The 27,839-nt window shown below is 38.4% G+C and overlaps 1 protein-coding gene across 3 annotated transcripts in view; it reads right to left on the bottom strand.

Moving 5' to 3' along the window:
- The window catches only part of CHN1 (chimerin 1), a 216,043-nt gene that overhangs the window by 135,574 nt on the left and 52,630 nt on the right, over window positions 1-27,839 (bottom strand). For all 3 annotated transcript variants that reach the window (XM_082689545.1, XM_082689547.1, XM_082689546.1), the window contains one exon: window positions 24,270-24,325. In XM_082689545.1, coding sequence (XP_082545671.1) covers window positions 24,270-24,325 — 56 coding nt within the window. The remainder of the gene's footprint in view (window positions 1-24,269; window positions 24,326-27,839) is intronic.

Here is a 27,839-nt window from a genome sequence, read left to right as displayed (position 1 = left end):
GGATGCTTAATACAGTACTGTTTTAATAATCAATTAAGTCCAAGATAAACTGACAAAGTGACAAATCAATTGCCTCTTTTCCGCTTTACTATTATGGGAATATAAAATAAAACAATTTAAAAAAATTTTTTAAGGCTTTTATTTATTTGACAGAGAGAGACACAGTGAGAGAGGGAACACAAACAAGCAGGAGGAGGGAGAGAGAGAGAAGCAGCAGGGAGCCTGACTTGGGGCTCCATCCGAGGACTTTGGGATCATGACTTGAGCCGAAGCCAGACGCTTAACCAACCAAGCCCCCCAGGCACGCACCCTGAAATAAAACAAGTTTAAACTAACTCTTTTTTTTCTCTTTTACCTAGATAGTGAAGGAGATCAGAATATGCCACTTCTGCATAAGGATTATTTTGAGCAGAATGAGATTAAGAAATCCCAAACACAGAAGGAACAATGAGGCCTCCCTCTTTCACCTCAAAGAGGGCATATATTTCCCTTTGTAAAGGTGTCCCCTCCCATAACAGAGAGAGAAAAACACAATGACTCCAGGGACAATTCTTATCAACTGAGATGGCTGGAGCCTGCATAATACACTTTACCAAACCCCTTACTTACTGAACAGTTCCTAATCACCTTTCCACAACTCACCCTAACCCTTCTTAGGCCCAAACCCCTTTTGCTCTGTCTGGGCTCTTCAGCACACTTTATTAGTCTTTGTTAAAGTGGTATGTAAGCCACTGAATGAAACTGCCTCCTTGAGGTTTTCATTTATCTGCTGGGGGCCCCTCCTCCCCTGTGTGCATATGAAATAGACCTTTTCTACTGTTAATCTCTCTTTGGTCAGTTCAATTTGCAGGCCCAAGACACTGAACCTAAGAAGATAAAGAAGGTTTCCCTTCCCCACAATAGCATTTAGATTTTTGCTGATGTGTCAGATATCATTACTTAAGTAGTGATCTGCAATAGATTTTCAAACTCCTAGGACAGCATTACTTTATGACATATAATCAAATAAAAAAGGGTTAGTAATATAAACAATGATTATTAATGATTCCAATTAATTTACTTACAAATACATCCACCTGGGAATTTAAATGTTACATGGAATAATAAAAATATATTTGTGCTTATATAAACATTTATGTGCTTGTTTCTAAGTTTCAAAAAATAAAAATAAAGTTCAAAACAAAACAGACTAAAACTGGCTAAAGTCAATTTGACTAAGCAAAAAGGGATTTTAAATTAGTACTTATGTTGAATTACATGCTTTAGTTTTCTCTAATTTTCTGTGTTTAATAGTTAACATTTTTTCCATGATACCATGTCATGGGTAGGAAAAATGGAAAATGAGGGGAATAATACATATTCCAACTAGGAATAAAAGGTGCTGTAGTTTGGTTGCTACAATGTAGGTCATGCCAGCAGAGAAAGAACTAAGTCAATCATTACTGAGTATTACATTAAGTGCACAGTAAACACAGGAATTCAATAAGTAGTAGATACCACTTTATAATACTTTAAATATCAATGGAATTTGTTAACATTTACTATAGTTTTATAACTAATGAAAAATTTTTCTTTTATTGTTATTTTTAACATAGCGTTTAAATAATTTTCTTCATACATAAAACAACTTAATCAAATTCACCAACCACACTCTTTCAATTAAAGAAGTCTTATTTCGTATCTTATTTTCTACAAAAACAAAAACAGCTTGTTTAATATATAAGCTTCTTGCTCTGCAAAGGAAATCTGAAAACAGCAGGGATAAACAATAAAAGGATTATAAATGTTAATTCCTTTCCCTCTTCACACACAATGTTATAGATTCAGCTCTCAGATTCTTATTTTTTTTATTCTGTCTCATGGCTATAGTTAAGAACAGTTGTTTCCCCCCACCACCAAATTTTTCTAATTTAAATTCAAATTTAAGGAATATATATTTCTAGAGGCAATGCCACTAGAACAATGAAGCAGAACATTCAGGAAATTTCCAAAATGTTTAATGTTGCTCTTTCCAACAGTGGTATTCACTTGGTCAGAAGTCACACGAATTATCTCTTTCTTGTTCCCATTAAAAACAGTACTCGGAGCCAGGTACTTTAAAACCTAGTCTGGAGGTCTACATGAGTCTTATAAAAATTAGGGTATATACACATGAAATTGTAAGAAATAACAGAACGCCGGACAGTCTTTTTTCCAGGCAGCAGCCTAGAACATGTACATAAAAGCAAACAAAAGAAAAATATTTTCAAGTATCAAGATTTTGTTTTGCATTGTTTTTCAAAGTGGCTCAGTTTGGAGGCATGGAACGAGGAAAGGGGGGGAAATGCACATTGGTATTTGCTTCCTACAGCAGTAGATACTGAATTAAACACTAGCAAGTTACTCAGTACTAACCTCTAGCTTTGGATCTATTTTAGTTTCCTGTATTAGAGTTAGGGAGGAGGAGAGTGAGAGGGTAGAAAGAAGAGGAGGGGGAGTTTTACAACCACTCAAAGACAATGGAAGACTGGAACTGGATAACCAGGAAGGAGGTGCTACTCTCCTACACAAAGACAATGCAGCTTTCCATGGAAGCACAAAATTTTACACCACATTTTCTAAATTTCTGGGGTTTTTTCTCACTGAACTTTACACCATAGAAAATATCAACATGGATAACAGTTAAGCTTCAACAAATCAAAAAAATTTAAACTTAAAAAAACTTAAAAAACAACAACAGAAAAACCAAAAACAGAGCAAAGCCGACATCGTGGAAGAGTAAGGACTCATCAAAGAGCTACACAGCCGGAAATGACTTGTAGGGAGGAGGTGACAAAAAAGAGATCAGAAATGTTATGGAACTTAAAAAGATTGTTTAATTTTTTATCCCCCTTAATAGTAAGGTAAACTTCTAGGTTTCTGCTTTCCTCCTCAATTCTATAGCCTTCTTGATGATATTTAGACCAAAGTTACAAGTGCTAAGAATGCAACTTGTTTTCCACTATATTTTAGGCTTACCCAAGAAAACCATTAATCTTCAGCATGCCAAATAGGCTAGCTCTCTATTACTGTCAGATTTCACAAATTCAATGAAGAATATGCATTTACAGGGATGCCTGGGTGGCTCAGTCATTACACATCTGCCTTCGGCTCAGGTCATGATCCTGGGGTCCTAGAATCAAGTCCCCTATCGGGTTCTCCCTGCTCAGCGGGAAGCCTGCCTCTCCCTCTCCCTCTGCTTCTCCCCCAACTCATTTTTCTCACGCGTTTTGCTCTCTCTCTTTCTCTAATAAATAAATAATCTTAAAAAAAAAAAAAGAATATTTATGGAGTTTTTTAAAAGCTCTGTTATTACTACCTAGTGACTTGCTAAAAACCAGTTCAGTTTCTTGATATCAGTTATTTTTTCTTTGTATTCTCTATTCTTTGTATTCACTATTTTCCCACTTTAGATTCAAGTACTTTTAAGTTGTATGAATAAAGATGTAGAAATCACCAATCTCTTTATGTAACTGGTGAAGGGGTCCTTTTTAGAATTGTAGTTGTGATCTCCAATTTTATAAATATACTTCTACATTAAAGTATAGATTTTGACATCAAAGCATACCTTACTACCTACAACTGCTTACTGAACACTAAATATTAAACAAGAGCAAGAGATGACCCATAAAGGCGGGGGGGGCACATTTCAAAAGTAAAATAAGATGAAAACAGACTTTTGAATGATAGGCTGACCTTAAAATAAATAGTTGGTTTTAATAATTCAATGTTATTACTCAGCATTCATAAAAAACACTTCCTAGCTGGAATGTATATAGTAAGTGTTAAGTGACAGATCATCACAACACCTAAGAGATCTCTGAGCAGGATAATCTTTATTTTTATAGAATCAAACTGAGCTATAGTCTGTCAGCATAAAGCTGCAATCAGCAGTGAAGCTATGATTTCAATTAAGGTACTTTCCTCTCACTTCTGAAATAAACTCTTGTACTTCCACCTAGCAAAATATGTCCTCTAAAATAAACATAAAACAAATGCTTTAAACCTCCCTTTCACTCAATTAACAAGTCTTTATTTAAGCACCTTACTTAATGTGTCAAGCACTGTTCAAGGCACCTGGGACATACTGATGAACAAAACAGATCAAGATCCTACCCTCATGGAGCTTGTATTCAAGGAAGGGAAGATCACAATAAACATAAAAAATAAGTAAACTATATGTTGTAGAATGTTACAAAATTAAAAGTGTTATAAAAACAAAGTAGAATTAATTAAGAATTGTAAATGATGGGGTGGGTGATAAAATATAATTTTAAATACAGTGGTCAGGATGGGCCTCATTGAGAAGGGAAGACTTGAGAAGACTTGAAGGATATGAAGAAGTAGCCATTTGGATATTAGAGAGAACATTCCGGAAAAAGGAGTTGGTGCAATGGCTTGGAGAAAGGAGCATAGCTAGAATGTATGAAAAACAAGAAGGATGGTATGGTCAAAGCAGGATATGGGGAAAGAAGGAGAGGAGATAAGCACAGAAAACTAAAGTCATGGGTAGATTATGTAGGGCCTTGGAAGTCCTTGTAAGGACTGGGCTTTTACTCTGGGTAACAGGGAGCCAATGCACAGTTCTGAGTAGAAGAGTGACCAGATCTGATTAAATTTTAAAAAGAACATTCTGTGAAGACAACAGGCTACAAGGGAAATATCAGTTAAGAACTATTTCAGTTACACAGCTGAGAGATTACTGAACGTTGGGGTAGAATAATTTACTATGACAAATCGATTTAAATATATACTAACTGGACATAACAGGAGTTTATGTCTTGCTTGTATAACATCCCTGATAAGTATTCAGATCCCGGAAGACAATTGTCCCACATCTAGACCGCTTCCATCTTTTAGCTCTGTCCCGTCTTTTCGAGGTCCCCCCTGTTTTTATCTGAATCCAAGCAGGAAGGAGCATAATATGGAGGAACTTAGATGTAAAGTTTTAATAGGTCCAGCATTCAAGTTCACTTCTATTCCACAAGAGAAAACCATCATATGGACATAAGTATATAAATGAAATGGGGAAATTATACTAACCAGGTTTCTCAAAAAAGGAAGAATGGATTTGGGTGGATATCTAGCAGTTCCCACAGTTCATACCCAAACGGTAGCCATGGAAATAGTAAGAAGTGGTAGGATTGTTAACATATTGTGCACATATTCTGAAAATAGACCCTGTATGATTTCCTGATGAATTAATCATGGGATGGTGCGAGGAAGAAAAGAAAAAAAAAAAAAAGACCCAAGTATGATGCATGGTTTTTGATCTAGCAACTGGAAGGAACTGCCATTAACTGACATGTGGAAAACTTTTTTTGGTAAGAGCAGGTTTTGGGAGGAAGACAAATGTCAGTTTCTGTGAATGTGTTATATTTGAGATGGCATCAAGGGAGGACACAGAGTAAGCAATTGATTACATGGTCTGGAATCTGGGCAAAGAGGACTGGACTGGAAATACAAGTTGTATTAAAACCTGAAACTGGCAACCTTGTCAGGGAATAAATATAAGCAGAGAAGACATGAAGATCAAGGACTGAGCCCTGGAGCATCTGAACATGGAGGTCAGAGAGAAGAGGAACCAGCAAAGGGGGCTATGGAGGCAGGAGAAAGACCAAAAGACTACAATGTCCTAGAAATGAAGTGAGGAAAGTGTATCATGGTGCAAGTCATCCTCTGCGCCCCATGCTGCTCAGAAGCTAAGCAGAAAAACCGACCATGAGATTGAGCAAGATGGAAGTCACTGGTGACCTTGCCTACCCAGTTCTCATGGAGTGGTAGTGGGTAACAGCCTGGTTGAAGCAGGTTTAAGAGAAAATAGGAGGAGCAAGGCTGGAAAGAGCAAACACTGACAGTACTTTCAAGTGTTTTCTACAAAGGGGAACGAAGAAATTGGGCAAGGCAGGATAAAGTAGGGTCAAGACAATTTTTTAAGATGGGAGAAATAATAGGATGTCTGTGGCCTGATGTAAAAAGAGAAAACTGTTGATGATGAAGGAGCCTGAGGAACTGCTAGGATTAGGTCCTTAAGTAGACAAGAGGAAAACAGGGGTAGTGGAGAGCTGGCCAAGAACAATGGTAACAGGCAAGAACACAGAATATGGGGCCCCAAATGCTAAACGCTGAGGCGATGCGGCACTGAAAGTTTTTGGGAAGGTCTCTTCTAATTGCATCAATCAGGATTAAAGTAGGATATAAATTATGAGCTGAGAAGGAGGTGAGGAGTAAGGTAGTAAAAATTTAAGGGAAAGCACAGTATGCCCACGGGGGAACAGTAAGTACCAACTTGAGGTTCATAAATTTAACGTGAACCCTGTTCAGCACTTCATTTTCTCCAGCCATACTCAGTTTCTTGGGAGTACGTGCAAAGTACACAAGAGCAGATTTAAACAGGGCTGTGGTTTTGCCAAGCCAGTATGACATTAAAGAAGATCATGAGAGGGAAGCGGACTGGTTCATCCACAGCTGCTAGACTTCCCTCTCTCAGTCATGCCCATGACTATCTAACTCACTTGAGTTCTGTGAATTCTTCCGCTTTGCGTTTTCCCATTTCCTGCCTCCACTGGTTAGTCTCAGGAACAGTTTATATGCCTTCACCACTCTTCACTAGTATTACCGCAATTCCCCCTAAACCAGTCTTCTTGTCTCTAAAATCTCCATCTGCCATCTCCCTTTCCAGTCCTTCTTCCATGCTGCAGACAGAATGTGCTTTCTATGCCTAAATCTGATCCCATTAACACTCCCCCCAACCATAGCTATCGGGATAAAGTCCACATGTCACACTTAGGGCACAGAAGTTTTTATTAGTGATGTCTGCTTAGCCCTGGGGCTGCATCTGCCATGCGCCCACAAGTGCCCCCACAGGTACCCTGCGCTTGCCCACGGGAACTGTCACGTGTAACAAGAGAACTAACTGCTGCCACATCTGCTATAATGCTGGATTCGCGGCTCCCTCCTCCACCTAGAAAGGAAGATCCTCGAGCAGAAGGGACTTGCTTTATTTGCTTTGAATCCTGAGGACTTGGCAGGTAGAAGAGCCTCAGAGTATACTGCCTCAACGAATACACGCAGGCCACAGAAAGGACTGGAGCCTAAGGGCTACGGACACTAATACACGTTTTGGTAAACCATATTATAAGAGTGTTATTTTGCCAATTAAGTTGCACAACAATATTCATTCATTCATTCATTCATTCAATAAATATTTTTTTAAAGAGTTTATTTATTCGAAAGACAGAGATCACAAGTAGGCAGAAAGGCAGGCGGGGGTGGGAGGGGGTGGGGGAGAAGCAGGTTCCCCACTGAGCAGAGAGCCCGATGTGGGGCTTGATCCAGGACGCTGGGATCATGACCTGAGCCGAAGGCAGAGGCTTTAACCCACTGAGCCACCCAGGCACCCCCATTCATTCAATAAACATTTAAGAGTATTTATTATATACAAGTCATCATATCCAGGTGCTGAATAGAATCTACAGGGATGAGACAGTAAGTAAAGAAATGATCACAGGGGCACCTATATTTCTCATTTCATTAACAGCACCGGACTTGAGTTTGGTGCATTCTCTCCAGCCTCAGTCTACTTTCCCCATTTACTGTAGAAAAACACAACTGTTTGTTATAACAATAAGAAGCTTCCTCAAAAATGTTATCCAGCTCCCTGCAACATTAGCTCCAAAAACAATTCACAGAGAGCAGAGATTTGGTTTTATGCATTTAAAAATCATAACTACATTCCCACTATCTGGCTGCCAGAAAAAAAAAAAAGGTGTATCCATTTTAAGGCTCTATGTTTAAGGGTGCTCAAATATGAAACTAGTTTGATTTATACCATATTAGTATGAATCAACTAAAGATATGAAAGCTCTTTGATATTTCTACTTAAATACATATATTGTATATCTATGTAATTTAAGCCTGTGTCTGCCTCCCATATATGTCTACACACATATGCACATGCATACACACACACACACACACACACACATATACACATTTATTTGAATTCAATCAGGAGGTTGACATAAAATAACAAAATCACTTTTTACATAATTGAAAATCACATAAGTATACATTTTATATTTATTATAAACTACATTTCATTGAATTATATATTTATGCATTCCCTTATTGACTCAGAGTTGTATACACAATATATGTACCATTACTTTATACGTGATAAAGGGATTTCCAAGGTAATTCTGATTATGTAAGACTTCTACTTCATGTGCTAAATTCAGAATAACTCCACCATAAGATAAAACTGCACTGTGACAATATTACTAAGAATCATTTTCAAGCTTTTATGCATTTGCTTAGTCTCTAAGGCATGCGTAAAGTACTTAGTTGTGGACCTGGACATCTTTCCTTCTAAAAAGATTTATTTTCATATTTAAATTTCAAAATTTTCTCCTAAAATAGCGTTTAATTAAAAAAAAAAATGTTTTGGGGGAGACTGGGTAGCTGAGCTGTTAAGCGGCTGCCTTCAGGTCAGGTCATGAGCCCAGGGTTCTGGGATGGAGCACACCCCCCCACCCCCGCATTGGGCTCCCTGCTCAGTGGGAAGTCTGCTTCTCCCTCTCCCACTCCTCATACCTGTGTTCCCTCTCTCTCTGTATCTCTCTCTGTCAAATAAATAAATAAAATCTTTTTTAAAAATGTTCTGTATTTTAACATTCACAATGGCAATTGGTAAGATCTCCTGAAATCAAAAAAAAGGGTATTAGTTACTGTTGTATTTTCTGTCAAATTATGTTACTTCTTACTATTAGATATATTGTTTTAGCGTTTTGTCTTCAATAATTTACAATTTAACGGTTGAATAATTCAGGTTTTAAAATAAGGTGCTACACATCTTGCTCTCATGAATGCTAACAGAAATTCAGCTGAGAAAGAGCGGGACATGGAATTCATCACTGGAACTAAGGGCTTAGATCACGAAAGAAGGTCATCAGACATGGCTGGAAAATAAATATATATTCCCTCTGGGTGTGCATAATTTCCCAGCCTCTGCATTTCTAATCTGCGATACACTGTTATGGGGTTAGAAGAAAAAGGCGTGGAAATGTGCACATCCCCATGAACAGGGTTAGCTCTCCATTTCTTACAACTGTAGTAGAGAAATGTCCTTCAAGACAATGTCATTGGACCATTTTTATAATTACAATTAGCATCCCCAGAACCTACTAACCTTTGTTTAAAAGAGCCATCAGTTTATCTACTGCATTAACTTTTCTTTTTCTCTCCATGTTTCAGTGGTAATTAAATCCTGTTGCCATTTCCCCCTTAAACACAGTGGCCACTTAGTGTTTAATGTACCAAATCCAATTCCTCAGTTAAATATTTGAGGTTAAACAGCAACTGGTTACTCAATACGGTTTTATTTTTAGTGCTCATCACTCCCAAGAACCTTTAATTCTCCCAAGCCAGCTATTTATCATTTAATCAAGACGAAGACTGAAACTTTCTTTATTCAATAATTATTCTGATTAATGCTTTACTTTCATTTTAAAATTTAAATTTACTTTCACTTAAAATAGATATCTAAGTTATTTGTTTTACAGGAATTCCATGAGACTGAATATTGCTCAAAATAAGCAGATTAGCTGCATTAGTGACATAAACACTCTCAATATCTATATTTATAAACTTGATCATTAGACCAATATTGAATAGGGATGTCACTTCTTCAAAATGAGGCCATTTCCCTCTCTTCATTAATCGCCCTTCAGTTATGATCAGATAAAAACAGAAAGGTATTATTGAGTATTACAGAGATTGGTCAAATACAGAAACAAGGTGTTATCACTACTAATTTGCTAATTAAATATATATCCCGGGGAGGAGTCAAGATGGCGGAGAAGTAGCAGGCTGAGACTACTTCAGCTAGCTGGAGATCAGCTAGATATCTTATCTAAAGATTGCAAACACCTGAAAATCCATCGGCAGATCGAAGAGAAGAAGAACAGCAATTCTGGAAACAGAAAAACAACCACTTTCTGAAAGGTAGGACCGGCGGAGAAGTGAATCCAAAGCGAGGGGAAGATAGACCCCAGGGGGAGGGGCCAGCTCCCGGCAAGCGGCTGAGCAACGGCGCACAAAATCAGGACTTTTAAAAGTCTGTTCCGCTGAGGGACATCGCTCCAGAGGCTATACTGGAGCGAAGCCCACACGGGGTCAGCGTGGCCTCAGGTCCCGCAGGGTCACAGAAGGATCGGGGGTGTCTGAGTGTCGCAGAGCTTCCGGGTATTGGAACGGGAGGCTACAGACACAGAGCCAAAAGTAAGCTCACAGCTCGGTGTTACCTTGAACCGGTCGCAGGCTCGGTGAGCTCGGAGCGCGGCCAGAGGTCAGGCAGACGGGAGTAACTGGCGCTGTTCTCTGAGGGCGCACTGAGGAGTGGGGCCCTGGGCTCTCGGCTCCTCCAGGCTGGAGACCAGGAGGCCGCCATTTGTATTCACGTCCTCCGGAACTCTACGGAAAGCGCTCAGGGAACAAAAGCTCCTGAAAGCAAACCCGAGTGGATTACTCACCCTGGCCCCTGGTAAGGGCGGTGCAATTCCGCCTGGGGCAAAGACACTTGAGAATCACTACAACAGGCCCCTCCCCCAGAAGATCAACAAGTAATCCAGCCCAGACCAAGTTCACCTACCAAGGAGTGCGGTTTCAATACCAAAAAGAGCAGCAGAATTCCAGAGGAGAAGAAAGCAAAGCACGGAACTCATGGCTTTCTCCTTGTGATTTTTTTTAGTCTTGCAGTTAATTTAATTTTTTTCTTTTCCATTTTTTGTTTTTTTTTTTCACCTTCTGGTAAAATTTTTTTTTAACTTTTACCTTTTTCTTTTTTAACGTTTTTAACCAGTTTATCTAATATATATATTTTTTCTTTTTTATATTTTTCTTATTTGTTTTCTTTTTTAAATTCTTTTCTTTCTTTTTCTCTTTTTTTCTTTTTTTTTTCTTTCTTCCTTTTTGATCCTCTTTTTATCCCCTTTCTCCCCCCTCACGATTTGGGATATCTTCTAATTTGGTTAAAGCATATTTTCCTGGGGTTGTTGCCACCCTTTTAGTATTTTACTTGCTCCTTCATATCCTCTTATCTGGACAAAATGACAAGAAGGAAAAATTCAACACAAAAAAAAAGAACAAGAGGCAGTACCGAAGGCTAGGGACCTAATCAATACAAACATTGGTAATATATCAGATCTAGAGTTCAGAATGACAATTCTCAAGGTTCTAGCCGGGCTCGAAAAAGGCATTGAAGATATTAGAGAAACCCTCTCAAGAGATATAAAAGCCCTTTCTGGAGAAATAAAAGAACTAAAATCTAACCAAGTTGAAATCAAAAAAGCTATTAATGAGGTGCAATCAAAAATGGAGGCTCCCACTGCTAGAATAAGTGAGGCAGAAGAAAGAATTAGTGATATAGAAGACCAAATGGCAGAGAATAAAGAAGCTGAGCAAAAGAGGGACAAACAGCTACTGGACCACGAGGGGAGAATTCGAGAGATAAGTGACACCATAAGACGAAACAACATTAGAATAATTGGGATTCCAGAAGAAGAAGAAAGAGAGAGGGGAGCAGAGGTATACTGGAGAGAATTATTGGGGAGAATTTCCCCAATATGAAAAAGGGAACGAGCATCAAAATTCAGGAGGTTCAGAGAATGCCCCTCAAAATCAGTAAGAATAGGCACACACCCCATCACCTAATAGTAAAATTTACAAGTCTCAGTGACAAAGAGAAAATCCTGAAAGCAGCCCGGGAAAAGAAGTCTGTAACATACAATGGTAAAAATATTAGATTGGCAGCTGACTTATCCACAGAGACCTGGCAGGCCAGAAAGAGCTGCCATGATATTTTCAGAGCACTAAACGAGAAAAACATGCAGCCAAGAATACTATATCCAGCCAGGCTATCATTGAAAATAGAAGGAGAGATTAAAAGTTGCCAGGACAAACAAAAACTGAAAGAATTTGCAAACACCAAACCAGCTCTACAGGAAATATTGAAAGGGGTCCTCTAAGCAAAGAGAGAGCCTACAAGTGGTAGATCAGAAAGGAACAGAGACCATATACAGTAACAGTCACCTTACAGGCAATACAATGACACTAAATTCATATCTCTCAATAGTTACCCTGAATGTTAATGGGCTAAATGCCCCTGTCAAAAGACACAGGGTATCAGAATGGATAAAAAACAAAAGCCATCAATATGTTGCCTCCAAGAAACTCATTTTAAGCCTGAAGACACCTCCAGATTTAAAGTGAGGGGGTGGAAAAGAATTTACCATGCTAACGGACATCAGAAGAAAGCAGGAGTGGCAATCCTTATATCAGATCAATTAGATTTTAAGCCAAAGACTATAATAAGAGATGAGGAAGGACACTATATCATACTCAAAGGGTCTGTCCAACAAGAAGATCTAAAAATTTTAAATATCTATGCCCCCAACGTGGGAGCAGCCAACTACATAAACCAATTAATAACAAAATCAAAGAAACACATCAACAATAATACAATAATAGTAGGGGACTTTAACACTCCCCTCACTGAAACGGACAGGTCATCCAAGCAAAAGATCAGCAAGGAAACAAAGGCCTTAAACGACACACTGGACCAGATGGACATCACAGATATATTCAGAACATTTCATCCCAAAGCAACAGAATACACATTCTTCTCTAGTGCACATGGAACATTCTCCAAAATAGATCACATCCTCGGTCCTAAATTAGGACTCAACCGGTATCAAAAGATTGGAATCATTCCCTGCATATTGTCAGACCACAATGCTCTAAAGCTAGAACTCAACCACAAAAGGAAGTTTGAAAACAACCCAAAGACATGGAGACTAAACAGCATCCTTCTAAAGAATGAATGGGTCAACCGGGATATTAAAGAAGAATTGAAAAAAATCATGGAAACAAATGATAATGAAAATACAAAGGTTCAAAATAGGTGGGACACAACAAAGGCAGTCCTGAGAGGAAAATATATAGCGGTTCAAGCCTTTCTCAAGAAACAAGAAAGGTCTCAGGTACACAACCTAACCCTACACCTAAAGGAGCTGGAGAAAGAACAAGAAAGAAACCCTAAGCCCAGCAGGAGAAGAGAAATCATAAAGATCAGAGCAGAAATCAATGAAATAGAAACCAAAAAACAATAGAACAAATCAACGAAACTAGGAGCTGGTTCTTTGAAAGAATTAATAAAATTGATAAACCCCTGGCCCGACTTATCAAAAAGAAAAGAGAAAGGACCCAAATAAATAAAATCATGAACGAAAGAGGAGAGATCACAACTAACACCAAAGAAATACAAACTATTATAAGAACATACTATGAGCAACTCTACGCTAATAAATTTGACAATCTGGAAGAAATGGATGCATTCCTAGAAACATATAAACTACCACAACTGAACCAGGAAGAAATAGAAAGCCTGAACAGACCTATAACCAGTAAGGAGATTGAAACTGTCATTAAAAATCTCCAAACAAACAAAAGCCCAGGGCCAGACGGCTTCCCGGGGGAATTCTACCAAACATTTAAAGAAGAACTAATTCCTATTCTCCTGAAACTGTTCCAAAAAATAGAAATGGAAGGAAAACTTGCAAACTCATTTTATGAGGCCAGCATCACCTTGATCCCAAAACCAGACAAGGATCCCATCAAAAAAGAGAGCTATAGACCAATATCCTTGATGAACACAGATGCGAAAATACTCAACAAAATACTAGCCAATAGGATTCAACAGTACATTAAAAGGATTATTCACCATGACCAAGTGGGATTTATTCCAGGGCTGCAAGGTAGGTTCAACATCCGCAAATCAGTCAATCTGATACAACACATCAATAAAAGAAAGAACAAGAACCATATGATACTCTCAATAGATGCTGAAAAAGCATTTGACAAAGTACAGATCCCTTCCTGATCAAAACTCTTCAAAGTGTAGGGATAGAGGGCACATACCTCAATATCATCAAAGCCATCTATGAAAAACCCACCGCAAATATCATTCTCAATGGAGAAAAACTGAAAACTTTTCTGCTAAGGTCAGGAACACAGCAGGGATGTCCATTATCACCACTGCTATTCAACATAGTACTAGAGGTCCTAGCCTCAGCAATCAGACAACAAAAGGAAATTAAAGGCATCCAAATCGGCAAAGAAGAAGTCAAATTATCACTCTTCGCAGATGATATGATACTATATGTGGAAAACCCAAAAGACTCCACTCCAAAACTGCTAGAACTTGTACAGGAATTCAGTAAAGTGTCAGGATATAAAATCAATGCACAGAAATCAGTTGCATTTCTCTACACCAACAGCAAGACAGAAGAAAGAGAAATTAAGGAGTCAATCCCATTTACAATTGCACCCAAAACCATAAGATACCTAGGAATAAACCTAACCAAAGAGGCACAGAATCTATACTCAGAAAACTATAAAGTACTCATGAAAGAAATTGAGGAAGACACAAAGAAATGGAAAAATGTTCCATGCTCCTGGATTGGAAGAATAAATATTGTGAAAATGTCTATCCTACCTAAAGCAATCTACACATTTAATGCAATTCCTATCAAAGTACCATCCATCTTTTTCAAAGAAATGGAACAAATAATTCTAAAATTTATATGGAACCAGAAAAGACCTCGAATAGCCAAAGGGATGTTGAAAAAGAAAGCCAACGTTGGTGGCATCACAATTCCGGACTTTAAGCTCTATTACAAAGCTGTCATCATCAAGACAGCATGGTACTGGCACAAAAACAGACACATAGATCAATGGAACAGAATAGAGAGCCCAGAAATAGACCCTCAACTCTACAGTCAACTAATCTTCAACAAAGCAGGAAAGAATGTCCAATGGAAAAAAGACAGCCTCTTCAATAAATGGTGCTGGGAAAATTGGACAGCCACATGCAGAAAAATGAAATTGGACCATTTCCTTACACCACACACAAAAATAGACTCAAAATGGATAAAGGACCTCAATGTGAGAAAGGAATCTATCAAAATCCTTGAGGAGAACACAGGCAGCAACCTCTTCGACCTCAGCCGCAGCAATATCTTCCTAGGAACAACGACAAAGGCAAGGGAAGCAAGGGCAAAAATGAACTATTGGGATTTCATCAAGATCAAAAGCTTTTGCACAGCAAAGGAAACAGTTAACAAAATCAAAAGACAACTGACAGAATGGGAGAAGATATTTGCAAATGACATATCAGATAAGGGACTAGTGTCCAGAATCTATAAAGAACTTAGCAAACTCAACACCCAAAGAACAAATAATCCAATCAAGAAATGGGCAGAGGACATGAACAGACATTTCTGCAAAGAAGACATCCAGATGGCCAACAGACACATGAAAAAGTGCTCCATATCACTCGGCATCAGGGAAATACAAATCAAAACCACAATGAGATATCACCTCACACCAGTCAGAATGGCTAAAATCAACAAGTCAGGAAATGACAGATGCTGGCGAGGATGCGGAGAAAGGGGAACTCTCCTACACTGTTGGTGGGAATGCAAGCTGGTGCAGCCACTCTGGAAAACAGCATGGAGGTTCCTCAAAATGTTGAAAATAGAACTGCCCTATGACCCAGCAATTGCACTATTGGGTATTTACCCTAAAGATACAAACGTAGTGATCCAAAGGGGCACGTGCACCCGAATGTTTATAGCAGCAATGTCTACAATAGCCAAACTATGGAAAGAACCTAGATGTCCATCAACAGATGAATGGATCAAGAAGATGTGGTATATATACACAATGGAATACTATGCAGCCATCAAAAGAAATGAAATCTTGCCATTTGCGACAACATGGATGGAACTAGAGCGTATCATGCTTAGCGAAATAAGTCAAGCAGAGAAAGACAACTATCATATGATCTCCCTGATATGAGGAAGTGGTGATGCAACATGGGGGCTTAAGTGGGTAGGAGAAGAATCAATGAAACAAGATGGGATTGGGAGGGAGACAAACCATAAGTGACTCTTAATCTCACAAAACAAACTGAGGGTTGCTGGGGGGAGGGGGTTTGGGAGAAGGGGGTGGGATTATGGACATTGGGGAGGGTATGTGCTTTGGTGAGTGCTGTGAAGTGTGTAAACAAGGTGATTCACAGACCTGTACCCCTGGGGATAAAAACATATGTTTATAAAAAATTAAAAATTAAAAAATAAAATAAAATAAAAAATAAATAAATATATATCCCTCTGCATGCATAATTAATCTTTACTAAGCTGTCAGAGTTGAGTAGCTAATAGATTAATTTTAAACAACACGAGAGTGTGGTTACAATGTGATAGGAAAGCCAGTCACAATAAACCTTTCTGTCTACAGAGCAGCATTCCGTGCCCACCAACTTACCCTTACAACAGGATTACTAATTTCTTATGAAAGAAAACTAAGCAGAGTGAAAACAATGTAAATAAGAAAATCTCAGTTGTATACCCTTTGTTTCCCAGTGCTTCTATGCCTTCCTTTAACCAATAGTATTGCATATGACACTCTTATTTTTTAGTGGATGGCACCATTCAATCAACCACATCACAAAACTAAACCAAGAAAATTATTTTCAGAGACTCCAAGGGCCAGCCAATCTCTAGGATCCCATGTTTGAATCACAGTGATTCACCAGAAGCCCACAGAATTGGGCCCCAACAGTTTAGCCCTTTTAAGAATTAGCTTCAGTGATGTGTTCCTCCTTAATGTTATGCCAGCTGCAGTGAGAAAGGACCCTAAGTCTACTTTTGCATGGGCTGTGAAACTACAGTTGGTTAATGTAACATCAATAAATGCACTTCATATAAGTAGCCACATGATTTTTTGAAAAGAATTTAGCTCAGGTAAAAACAGGATCGTAGGGGCACCTGGGTGGCTCAGTGGGTTAAAGCCTCTGCCTTCGGCTCAGGTCATGATCCCAGAGTCCTGGGATCAAGCCCCGCATCAGGCTCTCTGCTCGGCAGGGAGCCTGCTTCCTCCTCTCTATCTGCCTGCCTCTCTGCTTACTTAGGATCTCTGTCTGTCAAATAAATAAATAAAATATTTTTGTAAAAAATAGGATCTTATTAGCCTTTCTGGTCCTCAAGAGTTATGTACTTTATTCCTGTGGTTTCCTTTTCCTCACACAACGTTACTGATCCTCAATCAGCACTGCAATCGAATGATGTCATTGTTGTTTCTTTTTTACCTGCCTTAACTTTCCTTTTTTTACTCCTTTTATTACGTCTTCATTTGTGTGGCCTCAGATTCTTTTGAGAAAGGCAAGTATAGATATTTCTCAATAAAGATAACTGTGTTACTAGTACTTCCAGACTTTTCACAGAACTATAGTCCAAATCTCACTTTCTGTTAAAAGTTTAAAAAGTTGTGTCTGGTCAGAGTATGAAACAAAATGAAACGTTTTTTTAAACAGCATTTTAAAAAAAATTCTCACTACATATAAAATTATTTCATCATCCTTGATCCTGGCACAGTAGCAATAAAATGGAACCATTACACACTATATACTTATTCCATACATACACATGTGCAGACTGGACATCTACAAATTCTTAAACTGCCATAGGACATTTAAAAGACAATCTCATGAGGGGCGCCTGGGTGGCTCAGTGGTTTGAGCCTCTGCCTTCGGCTCAGGTCATGATCTCAGGGTCCTGAGATCGAGCCCCGCATCAGGCTCTCTGCTCAGCGGGGAGCCTGCTTCTCCCACTCTCTCTGCCTGCCTCTGTGCCTACTTATAATCTCTCTCTATCAAAAAAAAAAAATCTTTAAAAAAGACAATCAGATGAAATCCCTGACTAGTTTGATAAATTTATACTTTTTATGACTCTGTATTCTCAGAGCTATTCAGTGTTTTTTAGCCAGTTTTCCCAATAACAACACCCATTTCAACATATCTTGAAAAATGAAGAAGCAATTCTTTTAAATAGTATATCATCCAAGAAAGTTATTATGATTCCATATTACCTAATATATAGTTCTTATTCAAATTTATCTAATTACACCCAAAATACATATCTTGAAAGAGAGACAGACAAAGAGAGAGAGAGATGTCGATCTCTAGGACCCTATCAAGGTACCTGTGCTGCATTTGGGGAGGATTTAGTCTCCTTCATTTGAGAATGGTCCCACCACTGTTATTTCTTTTATGAAAATGACATTTGCAGGACTGATGTCTTACAGAATGTACACATTTTGGATGTGTCTGATTCATACTTCATAAAAAGAAGTTAAGCATTTTGGCAGAAATACCGCATAGATGGTGCTGTGCGTGCCTCATTACATCACTTCCGGAGACACATCAGTTTGACCCATTAGAGGTAAGGTTAAATTTGATCACATGGATAAAGGTGTGACTGCCAGATGTCTTCACTATGAAAACATATCTTTCTCTTTCCAATTCATAAAAATATTGGTAGGGCGACACCTTGAGACCATGTAAATATCCTCCTCATCTAAGATCTTTCAACTCAGTGGTTTTAATGCCCAGTGATGATCCTTGCCTGACTCAATTACCAGCACAAAGCATTATCACTCTACATGTTTAGCCACCTTTCTGCTGTAAAGGACAACTTTACATTCTGCCCCTCTCCCCCATTTTTATTTTGCACTGAGGTAGGGTTTTTTGGTTAAGTATCATTATGGATTAACATTATCTTATCATTCAATGTGTTATAATTCATTACTATCATTTTTCTTTTTGATATCAAATTATCCCAAATCTAGCCTGTGAGAACCCTTCATTGAAGTGGGCTGCTAGATCTTTTGACATGCTCCTATCCATTTCTGAGCTCTTGTTTCTTTCTGATTTAAAATGTTCAAGGGGCGCCTGGGTGGCTCAGTGGGTTAAGCCTCTGCCTTCGGCCCAGGTCATGATCCCAGGGTCCTGGGATCGAGCCCCACATCGGGCTCTCTCCTTGGCGGGGAGCCTGCTTCTCCCTCTCTCTCTGCCTGCCTCTCTGCCTACTTGTGACCTCTCTGTCTCTGTCAAATAAACAAATAAAATCTTAAAAAAAAAAAAAATGTTCTAGAATCTCACTGCCTGCCCCATGTTCCAGAATCAGGAATTTCTCTAAGGAGAATTGGCTCCTTTCAGTAGGAAGTAGTATTTGGAAATCAAACTTTGGGCACTGAGTATTTCCATTCTTACTAGGGCATCACTGCTTCTAAAGCCTTTCCATGGACTAAGACAGAAAATGAATTTTTATAAATCTGTGAAGTCATATTTATACCCCCAATTCAAATTCAAAACCATGCTGCACTTCTCAATTTCCTTCTAGTTCATATTTATATCCCCTCAAAACACTGGTTCCCCAAAATCCAATACAGTTACTCATTTATTCTGTCCTATATTACACACAAAATAATTTCAGAATTACTACACAAGTACCACTAATAACAACAAATGGCTAAGTATAAAGATCTCTTCGTAGGTTATGATTCTTAGAATACTTTCCCTCCAAGTCTGTACAGTCAAAATATTTATAAGCTACTTAAATTAATTTTGGGGTATGTTATGAATTTGTTAGGGTCATTTATTTCTATTTGTATTCAAGTTTAGGGTTTGCTTTTTTATCATTTTTTACTTAATTTTGTTCTTTGCATATGTGAAACAGTTGGCATAATTCAAAAGTCACAACTAAATAAAAACGTATCCTCCAGCTTATCCTCCCCAAACTGCCCCCCAAAGCACTCCTTACAGATAATTATTTCATTGGTTTCTGGCTTAATTCTTCCTATGTTTCTCTTTTGCAAAAATAAGCCTTATTTTTTTCCCTTCTTTATTACCGAAAATGAACCATAATTAACATAGAGGCATACCTCATTTTACTGTGCTTCACTTACTGTGCTTCACGGATATTGTGTTGTTTTTGGCTTTTTTTAACAAGTTGTAGGTTTCTGGCAACCCTGCATCAAACAAGGCTATTTGTGCCATTTTTTCCAACAGCATTTGTTCACTTTCTGTCTCTGTGTTACAACTTGGTAATTCTCACAATATTCAAACTTTTCACTGTGATGATCTGTGATCAGTAATCTTCAATGTCACTACTGTAACTGTTTTGGAGCACCACGAACTGCACCTCTATAAGACAGCAAACTTAATAGTGACATATACTGTATTCAGACTTCTCCATCCACAAGACATTCCTCCATCTCCCTCCTATTCTCCCCAGATCTATTCCCTGAGACACGACAATATTGAAATTAGGTCAACTAATAACCCAACAGAGGCCTCTAAGTGTTCAAGGGAAAGAGTCACATATCTCTCTATTTAGATCAAAACATAGAAATGATTAAGCTTAGTGAGGAAGGCATGTCAAAAGTAGAGACAGGCCAGGGCACCTGGGTGACTCAGTGGATTAAGCCACTGCCTTTGGCTCGGGTCATGATCTCAGGTTCCTGGGATGGAGCCCTGCATCGGGCTCTCTGTTCGGCAGGGAGCCTGCTTCCCCCTCTCTCCTCTGCCTGCCTCTCTACTTACTTATGATCTCCATCTGTCAAATAAATAAATAAATAAATAAAATCTTTAAAAAATAAAAAACGTAGAGACAGGCCAAAAGCTAGGCCTCTTGTACCAGTTAGCCAAGCTGTAAAAGCAAAGGAAAAATTCTTGAAAGAAATTAAAAGGACAACAGGGGTGGGTGGGGCGACTGAATTGGAAGAAATCAGAGACGGAGACAAACCATATGAGACTCTTGACTCCAAGAAACAAACTGAGGGTTGTAGAAAGGGAGGTGGGTTGGGGGATGGGGTAACTGGGTGATGGGCATTAAAGTGGGCACATGCTAGCATGGGCGCTGGGTGAGACACTCAACTAACGAATGCCTGAACATTATATCAAAAACGAACTGAATTTAAATTAAAAATGATTATAATAGTAAAGTTTGTGCCATGTTTATTTTGCCACAATAAAAAGAATTAGAATCATGTTTTTTAAAAAAGTGCTACTCCAGTGAACAAATGAATGATAAGAAAGCAAAACAACCTTATTGCTGATAATGGAGAAAGTTTTAGTGGTCTGGATAAAAGAGCGAACCAGCTAAAACATTCCCTTAAGCCAAAACCTAATCCAGAGCAAGGCCCCAGCTCTCAAGTCTCTGGAGGCTGAGATTGGTGAGGAGGCTGCAGAAGACAAGCTGGGAGCAAGCAGAGGCTGGTTCGTGAGGTTTAAAGAAAGAAGCCATCTCCACAGCATCAAGGTGCAAGGGGAAGCCGCAGGTGCCGATATGGAAGCTGCAGCCAGTTCTCCAGAAGGATCTAGCCAGGATTATTAATGAAGGTGGCTACACTAAGTAAAAGATTTTCAACGTAGATCAAATAGACTTATATTAAAAGAATATGCCATCTAGGAATTTTGGAGATAGAAGTCAATGCTTGGTTTCAAAGCTTCAAAATACAAGCTGATTCTTGTTAAGAGCTAATGCAGCTGGTAGCTTTAATGCAGCTGGTAAATTTAAGTTAAAGCCAATACTCATTGGCCACTCCAAAAATCCTAGGGCCTGGGTGGCTCAGTGGGTTAAAGCCTCTGCCTTCAGCTCAGGTCATGATCCAAGGCTCCTCGGATTGAGCCCCACATTGGGCTCTCTGCTTGGCGGGGAGCCTGCTTCCCTCTCTCTCTCTCTCTCTCTCTCTCTGTGCCTGCCTCTCTGCCTACTTGTGATCTCTCTGTCAAATAAATAAATAAAATATTTTTAAAAAGAATTATGCTCGGGCGCCTGGGTGGCTTAGTGGGTTAAGCCACCGCCTTCAGCTCAGGTCATGATCTCAGGGTCCTGGGATCGAGTCCCGCATCAGGCTCTCTGCTCAGCAGGGGCCTGCTTCCTTCCCTTCCCCTCTCTCTGCCTGCCTCTCTTCCTACTGTGATCTCTCTCTGTCAAATAAATAAATAAAATCTTTAAAAAAAAAAAAAAGAATTATGCTCAATCTATCTTGCCTGCGCTCTATAAATGGAACCAAAAAATCTGGATGACAGGACATTGGTTTACAACTTGAATTACTGAATATTTTAAGTGCACTGTTGAGACCAACTGCCCAGAAAAAAAAAGATTCCTTTCAAAATATGACTGCTCAGTGGGGCACCTGGGTGGCTCAGTGGGTTAAAGCCTCTGCCTTTGGTTCAGGTCATGATCCCAGGGTCTTGGGATCGAGCCCCGCATCGGGCTCTGTGCTCTGCAGGGAGCCTGCTTCCTCCTCTCTCTCTCTCTGCCTGCCTCTCTGCTTACTTGTAATCTCTGTCAAATAAATAAATAAAATCTTTAAAAAAAAAAAAAAATGACTGCTCAGTGACAATGCACTGGGCCACCCAAGAGGCCTGATGGAGAGGTGCCATGAGACTAATGATGTTCTCATGCCAGCTAACACAGCATCTCTTCTGCAGCCCATGGATCAAGGAGCAATTCTGACTTTCAAGTCTTATTATTTAAGAAATACATTTCATAGGTTATAGCTGCCACAGATAGGGATTCCTCTGATGGACAACTGAAAACCTTCAGGAAAGGCTTCACCATTCTAGATGTCACTAAAAATAGTCATGATTCATAAGAGGTCAAAATAACAACATTAAATACAGGAGTTTGGAAGAAGTGGATTCCGACCCTCACGGATGATTCTGAGGGGGTTCAAGCCTCCAATGGAGGAAGCACTCCCGCTGTGGTGGAAACAGCAAGAGAACTCGAAGTGGAACCCGAAGATATGATGGCAATGCAGCGATCTCATGCTGCCGCCTGAGCAGACAAGGAGTTGACTCTTACAAATGAACAAAGTAAAGTGGTTTCTTGAAATGGAATCTACTCCTGATAAAGAGGCTGTGAAGACTGTGGAAATGACGACAAAGGATTTAGAGTGTTACATAAACCTAGCTGACAGAGAGGCAGCACGGTTTGAGAGGACTGACCCCCGATTTCAAAAGAAGTTCTGCTGTGGGTAAAACACTATTGAACAGCATCGCATGCTGCCAAGAAACTGTTCATGAAAGGAAGAGTCCACCAATGTGGCAAATTTCACCGTTGTCTTATGTTAAGACATTGCCACAGCCACCTGCACCTTCAACAACCAGCTCCCCGATCAGGCACAGCCATCAGCACTGAGGCATGGACATCCACCAGCAAAGAGATTCACCCCTCACTGAAAGCTCCCATGACAGCATTTGCAGCAATGAAGTTATTTTTAAATTAAGGCACGTACGTTGTGTTTTCAGACATAATGCTATCACATGCTTAATAGACTACAGTGTAGTGTGAACATAATTTTATATGCACTAGAAAACAAAGAAACTCCTTTGACTTTCTTTATTGCAGTGGGTCTAACGGAAATTATCATATCTCCAATGTCTATATATATCTCTCTATAATTTTCTTTTTTTTTCTATGTATATTTTCTATCTGGATATCATTCCAGATTAACTCATAGAAATCTTCCTTATTCTTCCTAATATCCCAGTTTATTTGATCAGTGTCCTATGGACAGAGTTTAGGTGTTTTCTAATATTGTGCTGTTACAAGTAATCCTATAATAAACAACTCTGGGCATATGTAATTTCCTATTTGTACAGGAAATTCATGAGGGTAAACCACCAGAACTTGGACTGGGAGATAAATGCAGGCCCAGTCTTGTGAGCTGTCATAAAACCCTGCTAATATTCTAGGCCTTCACATTTGTACTGGCCATATATGAGAGTGTTTGTTTCTTCACAGACGTACTAGCTAAGCATATTCAAATCTTTTGAACTTCTGCCAATTTGAAAAGGTGACAGTGGTCACTCCGTGTATTTTAATTTGCACTTCTCTTATTGTTCATGAAGCTGAATATCATTTCACATATTTTATTAAGTCATAACTTTTTTGGTGAACTGTGTCTTCTGTGCATTTTTAAAACCACAATTTAAATCTTTTCTTAACGGAAAAGTTACTTCAATAATGCCTTAAAAAAAAATAATGCTTTCAGACTTGGTTTCAAAAAGAATAAAAAATGAAAACTGGAAGAATATATGACTTGACTAAGAAGAACACTAAATATCATTTGAAACTATAATGTCCCATTCCACACTGTGTTCTGAATAGTCCATTAAAAAGTGACAGTTGAATGTTATGAAAAATGCATTCAAGTACAATTTCTTCGCACTAACAAACATAATTGGCTAACCCCACAAATAACCCTGCCGCTGAAGAAGGTCAGAGTTCAGGAAACAGGCACGGAGAGACATTTTGTTGTAACAGTTTCATCACACCCACCTCGTTAGTACAGGTAATTCTTCGAGGATGAGGGGCTTCCTGTTGCAACTGATACACTGTAAAGAGAGAGAGTAAATCATTCCATATGAGCTCATAGAAAACGTCCTTATTCTTTTAAGTGTTTGAATTTATTCAATTAGTCTCTTATGGACAAACATTCAGGCTTTTTCTAATATTCTGCTATACAAATAATCCTAAATATCCCTTTTGTAGAAAGTTTGACTATATTAGGAATCACAAATTGGCTGCTTTTTTACATTCCCAAGAAAACTGTGGTACAGTCCTATTTGCTATTAAATTAAAATTTGTTAAGAGCAATGCAAAGAAAGCAGAACAATCTAAACTTAATGAAAGCCCAAAAGCAAGCATAAATAGCAAAATCAAAATCCATACAAATGTCTTTTTACCTCTTAACAAATCAGTACTGGGTATTTGGCTGTGTTCTCCATAATCTGGTCTTTTATTTTCTCCAATTCTTGGTGGATGTACTGCATAAATCATGTCTCTCATATAAGCCAATAATGGTTATATATTCTTAAAGCACATTATTACATGTCAAACTTGAAGCTAAAATTAGGATTTATGTTAGAAGTAACAGATGTGCTGCTTTTCTCCCCTATTTATACTGCAAACGTCTATCTTCAAAGATAATCTCCCCTAAAAACAAAATTTCTGAGCCAAAGTTACCACCGTTTCTTCCACTGAGCAAGTGCAGCACAAGATAGAATTCAGGTACTGAAGGAACTTTGTTAACTACTGAGGAGGGTAATTTTTAGAGTGATACCAATACTATGATATTCTACCCTCCCTTCAGGCTTTCTGATTTGTAATGAAGAAATAAAGAACAAAAAATGGTAGTCATCAGAGAAAGCATGCTTATGTTTATCTAACTTTATCTCTTGGAGGTATTTTTTTCTTCTATTTCTACATACATAATCATATATAATTGAATGTAAGTTAATAATGTATTTAAATACTTAAGACATTTTGTCACCATAACATCAAACTAATCAGCCTTCTGCAATTGTCAGATAATGAATGACTTAAATTTCAATTGGACAGGGACCCCTGGGTGGCTCAGTCGTTAAGCATCAACCTTTAGCTCAGGTTGTGGTCCCAGGGTCTTGGGATCCTGCCCTCATCTGGCTCCCTGCTCAGCAGGAAGCCTGCTTCTCTCTCTCCCACTCCCCCTGATTGTTCTCTCGCTGTGTGTCTATCAAATAAATAAATAAAATCATTTTTTTAAAAAATTTCAGCTGGACAGGGACTCCTGGGTGGCTCAGTCAGTTAACCATCTGCCTTCCGCTCAGGTCATGGTCCCAGGGTCCTGGGATCAAGCCCCACATGGGGCTCCCTGATCAATGGGAAACCTGCTTCTCCCTCTCTCTCCACATGTTTGGTTTGCAGTTTTCTAAATATAAACCTGTTTTTTTTTGTTTGTTTTTTTGTTTGAACTTGTACTCTACTCTCTCTCTCTCTCTGTCAAATAAATAAATAAATTCTTTAAAAAAAAAATTTCAACTGGATATCATTATATAGACTCCACTTCTGATATTTTTATATTTATCATAGGGACATATGGAAATACACTTAATTACACTATACATATATACACACATATATAATTAGACTATGTATACATATATATGTATGTATATACCTAAAATATACACCAAGCACATATACAGACATACTTCATTGTTCTGTATTGCTTTGTAAAGGGAATATATACTCTGGCAGTTAAGAATCTTAACTCTTGAAACAGATCACTTGGGGCTTGAACACTGGAGCTTTGCCATCAAACCTACATATTTTACCTTGGTTTCCCTCATTTGTAAAATGGAGATAATAATAGTTTCTACTTCACAGATTACTGAAAGAATTAAATAAGTTATTATATGTGGGAGATGTAAAATAGTTGCTAACACCTAGAAAACACTCAATAAAGATTATTAATATACATAGGTGACCAATACTAATACATAGAATTATTTACATTGATATTTGGTTGCTAGGATGTTTCTTGAATTCACCACCAAAACCAGGGAAATGCTGTAATTTAAAAGGTACCAAGACAACATAGCTTTCCTACTTAAAAACCAAAAAACAATCAAACAAAACCCACTCCCTCATAATGTATGAAATTCTACTGATAGAAATGAATTCCTTTGTCTTTTACTCCTCTTTGCAAAAATGTCTGACATTTTATATATTAAAAATAGTTTTAGATATCCATATTTTATTGTGAAAGTCTATTTTTCAAAAATATTCCTGTGAATATGTTGTTAAAGATAGAGATGATATGGAAGGAATAGTTTTCAGCTCTCGGAGAATGTTAGAAAGAGGAGAGACCAAGTCTGTCCAGTCCTGAGACTGACAAAACACACACAGCACCCAGACACCCCCAGATAAATCTCTATCCTCCTAACAGAAGCCAACACATGATTTGCACAAAGGAAGGATTCTTCAGGTCCACTCCTCCATATGGCTAACTAGTCCATGTGAAAAGTCAATGCACATTTCCACTCTTAGTAATCCTCAAAAGATCAGTTCTTCTTTATCAAGAAAATGCTTGGGAAAGTACCGTCACCTATGGAAACTAAATTATGAGAACTGAATGGTAGTCAAGAAGGACCTTAAAAGTTACTGGAGAATATAAAACATCGATTTTGATTCAAAGCACAAATACTGAAGTATATGGTTATCGCCAGTTATAGATTTACCCATTCACTAAGCACACATTAAGATAAGCCAATTTAAAAAAAAAGGAGTGATAATATCCTCACATGAGAATTGTAGCCTTTGTTTTAACCAGTATTTCAAAGGATATAGCTGAGCTTCATGGAAAGGAGTAATTTTTATACAAATGTTTCCTCATTTGTGACCAATGGTTGGTTTACCTTTAAGGCCCATTTTTAACAACTAACATAGAAGGGGGACCTCAGCTATTGTAGAACTGAATGTAACATATGAATTCAAGGAATACCTATCGGAAAGACCATTGAAAAGGTCACCATAATAAAGACTGACTAATTTAGGCTCTTCTCAATTTAGAATTCTTGGTAATTTAAACTGGAACTCAGGTGAAATTTAAATTGCACAATCATTAAATGATTCACCAAAAATTAATTGCTGAATTCAAGATGAGAAGACATATGATTTAGAGTACTTAACATTTTTCAATCGCCTTAGAAATGTCAATGCTTATATCGTCATTGGTGAATTTCTCAGTACCCTGAGACAGTAACAAAATTGTTAATTAAGTTTGGCAATCACAAATAGGTATCTTGAGGTCAAATAGGCTCACATGTTTGGTTTGCTGTTTTCTAAACTTAAACCTGGTTTTTTTGTTTGTTTTTAAAGATTTTATTTATTTGTCAGAGAGAGAAAGAGACAGCACAAGGAAGGGGAGCGGCAGAAAGAGGGAGGGAGAAGCAAGCTTCCTGCTGAACAGGGAGTTGAATGTGGAACTCAATCCCAGGACCCTGGGGCCTTGACCTGAGCCGAAGGTAGACACTTAACCGAGCCATCCAGGTGCCCTAAATTTGTTTTTAACATTTAAAAATTAAG

Source organism: Mustela nivalis, assembly GCF_964662115.1.
Source record: "Mustela nivalis genome assembly, chromosome: 11".
Taxonomy (NCBI): Eukaryota; Metazoa; Chordata; class Mammalia; order Carnivora; family Mustelidae; genus Mustela; species Mustela nivalis.
Note: the sequence above shows the minus strand (reverse complement) of the source record. Positions and strands in the feature narration are given on the sequence as shown.